This window comes from Poecilia latipinna, unplaced genomic scaffold (genome assembly GCF_001443285.1).
Source record: "Poecilia latipinna isolate Pla-1442-1.1 unplaced genomic scaffold, P_latipinna-1.0 Scaffold527, whole genome shotgun sequence".
Lineage (NCBI taxonomy): Eukaryota > Metazoa > Chordata > Actinopteri > Cyprinodontiformes > Poeciliidae > Poecilia > Poecilia latipinna.
In genome coordinates this window covers 163,686-170,913 of record NW_015113143.1, presented here as the reverse complement: position 1 = coordinate 170,913, position 7,228 = coordinate 163,686, and the positions used below count along the sequence as shown (strand labels likewise).

Here is a 7,228-nt window from a genome sequence, read left to right as displayed (position 1 = left end):
AACTCAAGACAGCCATAACATTATGAGTTTTTACAAGTGTATGTACACTTTTGACCACAACTGTATGTCACAGTGATGTGTCAGATCAAGCAGAGTTCTTGTTACATTTTAACTGTTATTGATGCATTAAAGGGAAGTAATATGTATTTTCCAGGCACATAATACCATTTTAAAGCGCAAATGAGTAACTTTGTTTCCTTCAGTTGTGATGAAAATGCTCTGTCAAATACAGCTTAAAAGACATTTGACCCTGTAATTTAACACCTTGAAACTGGACCTCTGTCTCTTTAAAAACTCCTGCTCTTTCCGACACTCTGCCTTCAAAAAGTCATCACGACATGCTCCTCTATTAACCTTTTAACAACTGAGAAGTAGCTCCTGTAATGAGCTCAGCAGATGCTCAGTTCCACCAGGTGATTGCTAATTGATACTGGCTAGTCTGAAGGAGCTGAGAGGGGGGATTGCTCTGTGAAGTGGAACCTTGGAAACTGAAGCTCTAAGGAGGAGCTGCGCCTCGAAGACTGAATAGTTGTCACGGGAGATTAAACATGCATGAAAGGATCAAAGCAACACTCCAGGCATGTTTTGGTAAAGGAACATCTTATAATATCTCATAATATAAAATAGAGCTAAAAAAATGTATTTTACATAATACTATCTGTTTAATAAATATACATCTCGTATGAGTCTTGCAGTTTTAATGTGGTTGAGTGACAGCTGGTGATCAAATGGTGTATGCTACTGTGCCAAATGCGTCAGAAGATGAAACCAGTGTTATTTTCATGTGGTGTAATGTTTTCCAATACCACTGAAGTGAAAGCAAACAAAAAGGAAGGGGGATGAAGTTTTAAGTCAAATGTGACTGAATCACATGGCTCCAGTGGAATTCATCAAACTCCATGCTTACGCTGGTGATGGCAGAACAGAAAAGACACATGCAGATCAAGACACTGGTTGGCATGTTGCAGTGTTTCAAGGCTGTAATGAACACACGGTCTCCCTAAGATGCTACTCTTTGCTACAGATCTCTAACGGTGAGCATTGGAAATGTTTTTCCAGCTCTCAATCTGCTTACTCGTGGCTAATTTAACACCAGGGTTTGATCGGAAAGTTACCGGTGGTTAAAATAAACTGGCCTGTGTGTTGATATAATAGGTCAGTTTCTTAGAAATTTCTCAAAAAATGAATGTATTTTACAGTTTTTTTTTTTATCTTCAAAAGCGCTGCCATTAAATGTCACCACATCTGTAAACCACACGTTCAAACACTTGTATGCATTAACAGGATAAAGATCTGCTCCACCACTCCAAATACAAAATACATTATCAAAGTAATGCCATGCACAATAGGAGTCAAAAGATAACACAGACACAGCATGAGTTCAATGCAATCTGACACACGGCCATGCAGGTTTTCACAGGACTCACAACTGTCTAACCATCGCCAGGCATGCTTCGCCGAGCCGACTCGCATGCCACACACACACACACACACACACACACACACACTGTCCCAGAAAACCATAGGAAGCAGGCACCGCGGAGCAACGAGGAGCAGGACACGAGCCACCACTGGTCACGGCACAAAGCAGTAACAGGACACCGCACAGGGCACTGGATCCCAGCAAACCTCTCAGGGCAAGCGATCAGATAATCCTGATCAGTGTGAGGGGCAGCTGTTAATCTGAAGGAGAATCAAAGGTTAAAGCTGTAATCTAGGAGGTGTTTTCATTCCACTTGAGTGATGGTGAATCAGCTGAGAGGTTTGTCTGGGAATGGGGAGGCAGGCTGAGGTAGATGACCGGGAACGCGGGCGACAACACTCGGTCACTCACTGGGTGTCGCTTTGGGACGTCATAGACCCCTTCCTTCTGCTGACTGGTGGGCACCTACACAATTGACCAATGGATTCAGAGAACAGCCAAGAGAGCCCGTTACCTCCGGATCAGTAGGCAATCAGACATTACACGTCAACTGTTCCAAGCACGACGACACACAGGTAGCCAACACGAATCCCTGCGACTGGCCTCGCCGTGAGTCACATCAGTCGCCGGTGACTGATGTGACTTGTGTGGCGCTGGGATGTGATCGGGATTAAAATCGGCGGAATGAAACCTCATCAACTAGGTTAATAAAGGCCTTATCCAGGCTGCCGATCACACTTTCAGACATGTAATAACTCACATTGTCACACATGGAGACATGTAATATCTCAGTGTCAGACCGACTGCTTTGTATGTGCGCGATCACAAAATGTGATAGTAGAACGCAAGTATGAATCAAGTCGCCTCTTTTGTTTGCGTTCTCCGTCGATTGCACAGAGTTTAGAGAAGCGCTCGCGCAGCTGCGGCGTCTTGCGAAAGTGTTCACATCCTCTGAACTTTTCACATTTTCCAACCTCGGCCATTAGTGTGTGTTGTTAGGATTTTAGATGACGAACCAACATAAATCAGGGTTGGGATACATGGTTGGCTTTTAAAGTTTTTTTTTTGTTTTTTTTAAACAGAAATTGTGCAACGAGTTATTCTATTCAGTTTCTTACCAATATTTTGTAGAATCAGCTTTTGCGCAAGTTATCATATTATTTACATGATAACTCAAACTCAGTCAGATCTGAAGGAGCTCTGTCAGGTCATGCCACTGATTTTGGCCATTCAAAGACATAAATATGCTTTAATTTACTCTATTCTCATACTGACTAAGTTTAGGATTCCAGATTGAACTCCAATAAGTCTTTTGCATGTTTTCCCCCAGAATTGCCCTTTATCTCAGTTCTGACCAGCTTTCCTTGTGTCTGTTAGAGGCAAGTATTTGCATAGCATAATACTGCCACCACCATGTTTTTACCACAGGGACATTACCAGCCACCTGTTTGTTGTGTCTCTTGCATGGGTGGTGTTAAACTTTAAATGGGAACTTCTCAACATTCAATTTCAACTAAATCTGTATATAGAGACTCCATTACTTCACTAATTAGGTGACATTCGAAGGCAGCTGTTTGCACTCTAGAGTAAAGGCAGCTGAATTTAACAATCAAATGCAAATACGTTTAGGTATTTGTACTTGTAAAAGAATTAAAAAGCCATGTACCGCATTGTAGTGACATAATATCCAAATAAACACGTTTGCCGTTCAGAGGATATTAATACTTTTGAAGGACACTGTTGCTGTGTTCTAATTAGATTGAGTTGTGAATGAAAACCAACACTGCTAAGAAAGAAAAAAAAACAAAAACTAAAAAATCTGGACATAAATCTGGCACAGCTTCCTTCATCCCGTCGCCTCCTTTCAATGCCTTGTTTACGTCTTCCACATGCCTATTTCCAGAAGCGGCCATTTTTATTCATCCAGCAGCTCCTCTGTGGCTGCAGGCTGGCTCAGCCCGCTGGTTTCCTACGCCTGATGTATGCACAGGGATTTGCTAGCATGTGTGTTTGTTTTTGTACGATTGTGCATGTGCCAGGACACTCCTCCCCCCCGCCCGCCACCCCAACCCTTTCAATCCATTTTATTTAAAGATCAAACGAGGGGCTGGTGATTAATCTTTCTTCCCCCTTCCACTTGCTTTCATCTGCTTGGAAAAGAGGGGAACGGAGGTGTGGTACACGGGGATGGTGGGTCTGCCTTCCACGGTGACGCCTGAAGTAACCACAGCATCTCTCCTCTCTGCATCCCCCCGCCCCACCGAACTTCATCATCCCTCGGAGGTCTGCCCCCGTCTCCAAGGAGCAGGAGAAAACGACTCATCTCCCTAGACTTGCGGGCTTTAACAGGACCGGTCCTCCGAGAAACTTTTTGGCTGCTACATTTCCGCCCATATTTACAGCCTTTCACTTCCCAACTGCACATTTTGTGCTTTAAAAACAGGAGCAATTAATTTTATGAAGCGGCCACGATACTTTTATCCCATTAAAGAGTAATGCAGCCCATAAAGATCGTCCGGTAAATGGAGGAGATTAAATCTGTGGAACTTTACACGCTTTCAGCGGCTCGTCAGCAGTTTACTTACAACTTAGAAGCTAAAGCAAGACACAAGCAGAGGACGTGAGCTTGCGAGTACCTGATAAATGCTTTCTTCTGATTGGTCACGGATGGGTTCGTGTCCGGCCTCAAACACAATGTACTACAACGTCAGCAGCAGTGGAGGGGTGAGGAGACGGAGGGGAGAAATAAAAGAAAAAAAGAAGAAGAAAAACAGAAGAAGAAGCAGAAGAAGGAAAAAATTGGGTGATTTTGAGAAATTGAGAGAAAAAAGTGGGGGAAACTGCAGAGGTGATTAGTAAAGAGCATCGTCATTAAAAAGCAGTTGAAGAACAGATCTCAGACATACATGGAGACTTTAAGCAGCAAGAAAGGAAGAAAAAAAAAACAAACAACTCATTAACACACACTTCAGCTCCACATGCACTCATTTTCTTGGCTGCACCAACGCACACACACACAATAATCTCTCCAATATATGATTCTGGAAACCTTCCACCTTTTATTTACCCGGCTACTCCCACACTGTCCCCCAAACCGGAGCTGTCTCCCCACAGTGCACACAGAAAAGAGCAAGCTAGAAAGTGCAGCAGGTGACAGTGAGGCGATGTGATTGGTCAGGGAGTTACCTGGTAGACCGGGTCTTCCAGGTCCTCCTCCAGTATCGTCTGAAGCGGGCGCACCGGCGGGAGCGAGGGAAGGAGAGAGAGAGAGAGAGAAATAAAACAGAAGAGAAGAGGAGCAAAGGACAGAAGAGAGGTGGAGAGTTAAGCCAGTGGAGTGGAAGCGGTAGGCGGAAAGCACAGAGAGACTTCCCAGCATTCAGATAATCATTGGGCAATCATCAAAGAGAAAATTACAGCGAGATAAAAAGAAATTAAGCAGGAGATGCGAAGAGGGGGAGGAATAAGCACAATGTGCAGATGGTGCCATTAACGGAGCCGAAAAGTGTCCACCCGGCGTTCTTTTTATCTATATTCAGAGCTCACCTGTCAAAAGGCTCTCGTTTTAAGGCAGGGAACGCTTGACATTACACAAGACAAAAAAAATGTAATGAAATAAAATAAAAATGCTTCACGAGTACCTGGTAGACGGCCTGCTCACACTGCTTGTCTTTCTGGGCCTTCTTCTCCATCTCCTCTCTCTGCTTTATGTCATAAATGAGCTGGAACAAGTCCCGCAGGTCCAGGATCACAGGCTCGGCCTAGAACGGCGAGAGAACGTGTTAACCAGCAACACTCGTCTAAAACTCACATTCTGACAGCCTGTTCTAATAATGATTGACTAACCTGAGGTGACTGAAACCTGATTGTCCTTCACCTGAGGGCTGATTACGTTCTGTTCGCTCACAGTCCAATGACATTCGCGTTTTGCTGCGTTATAAAACGCCAAATTCAATGTGTTTTATAGGGATTTTATAGGGATCAACAAATAAAGTGCGCACTTGTGAATTGCACACAGCCCGGGTGTGTGTATTTAATCTCCGCGTGAATCCAGATGTTTTGTAGAAAACATCTGGAGCACAAACAGCTCATGGAAATTTAGAAATAAGCCAATTAACCGTCCATTTTGGAAAATTCTACCTTGTGCTGCCTATGAAAAATCTTCCCTTGAAACCTCTTAGTTTGTGTTTCTTCTGACTAGAGAGGATTACCAGCCTTAAAAAAAAAAAAAATCAAGCAATCTGATTTCCAAACAGAACAGGAACAGAATGAATCATTTCCATCTGAAAACAAACACAGCACTTTGCTCGGGTCGACCGAATGCATTAGCATCAGGGAAAAACAAACAATGCAATCAGCGCGTTTAAAATCTTTCATTACAGGTAACGCAGCTCTTGAACTGATTGCTTTCAGAGCTGCGGTGACACAGCTTTGAAAATGGGACTTCCCGAATTGGAAACCGGGTTAAAGCCCCCCACCCCCAGCACAAGAAGATAGGACATTTATCTCCACAATAACTACAAGCTGCGTTCCTCCTCTCAATCAGCTCCAGACAGTTACATGAGCAGGACGCCAGCCTCTCGGTCTTACCTTGCGCAACCTCTGGAAAGCAACGCTGACAAACCCGAGCGTGCGACCATCGCGGCGGCTCGACCACAAGGAGTCTAACCGTGCAGCCGTGTTTGAGACCTAATCAATTATTGACTGAAGATTTGCAGAGTGCACTCAGAGTTCATAGACTGAATGCTGCTTTGCATAAAGCGTTTCTCCTTTAATGTTGCCTCTCTGCGAGATATTCTCAGCCAGCCCACTTCTGGTGACAGACGGACACGCTGCGGTAATCTTTCTACCCCCCCAACTGAGCCAACAGTGAGAGATACTGTCACTCTTTCAAATTCAAATCCGCTTTACATTTCACAATGCACGCCACGTCAGTAGCAGAAGAATAAAAACGCAGACCTGCCAACCCTGACGAAGTACCAGCTTACAGGCAGACAGCATTTTAGATTCATGAGCAGATGAGACGGACGCAGTGTTTTCGGGACGGGAGGAGGAAGTTTTGATGGCGTTTGCGTTTATTCATTTTGGTATGAAGTCGTAATTCGCGCTGCCTGTCCCCAAAACACAAATGGAAACCCGAGAAATTACTAAATGGATCCATTTTGGGAGTTTATGACAAACATTCAAATCTTATCAGCGCTCACTCTTTTTTAAGAAGTATTTCGATTCTACGTAAAAGTCAGAGCCTGGCAGAAAGTAAAGTAACAACGGAGCAGATGACGCAGCAGAAGAGAAACGGCGATAATGACAGAAAACTACAACAAAGAACGCTGGAAAAACGAGAAGCAAAGTTTGGAGGGTTATAAAAAAGTTTGAGCTCGTAATTCACGCTAATGTGAGGATAAAATGTTTGCATCTCAGAATTTGCTTGTGTGGACATGAGAGTCAAGATATTCCCATAATTTGTCGCCTTTCCCAGCACCGACATGTAGAGCTGGTGAATCTACTGAATTTCTCTGCAGTGGAACAATAAAAGATATTTCTATTTCATTTGCCACACATCCAGATCTGATTACCGCCACAACCCACAGAATCGTTTTTGATGATTGCATGTGACAAAATGTAATATTTATTGCGTGTTTTATAATTGGTTACCGTATTATTTTTTTTTAAAAAAGTAAACGCATCACAACCTGAAATACAAGAACAGGTAAAAAAAAAAAAAAAAAAAAAAAAAAAAAAAAGAAAGGAACAAAAATCGGTTTGGGGGGGGGAAAAATTTTTTTTTTTTCCAAGGTTTTGGGG

The 7,228-nt window shown here is 43.4% G+C and overlaps 1 protein-coding gene across 9 annotated transcripts in view; it reads right to left on the bottom strand.

The window, feature by feature from the left end:
- dab1a (DAB adaptor protein 1a) overlaps positions 1-7,228 on the bottom strand; it is a 130,692-nt gene that overhangs the window by 27,202 nt on the left and 96,262 nt on the right. For 6 of the 9 annotated variants that reach the window (XM_015040791.1, XM_015040794.1, XM_015040792.1 and 3 more), the window contains 4 exons: positions 5,065-5,184; positions 4,610-4,648; positions 4,060-4,122; positions 1,835-1,888 (listed from right to left, as the gene is read on the bottom strand). In XM_015040791.1, coding sequence (XP_014896277.1) covers positions 1,835-1,888; positions 4,060-4,122; positions 4,610-4,648; positions 5,065-5,184 — 276 coding nt within the window. The remainder of the gene's footprint in view (positions 1-1,834; positions 1,889-4,059; positions 4,123-4,609; positions 4,649-5,064; positions 5,185-7,228) is intronic. The other 3 variants (XM_015040795.1, XM_015040797.1, XM_015040796.1) reach the window with 2 other exon arrangements.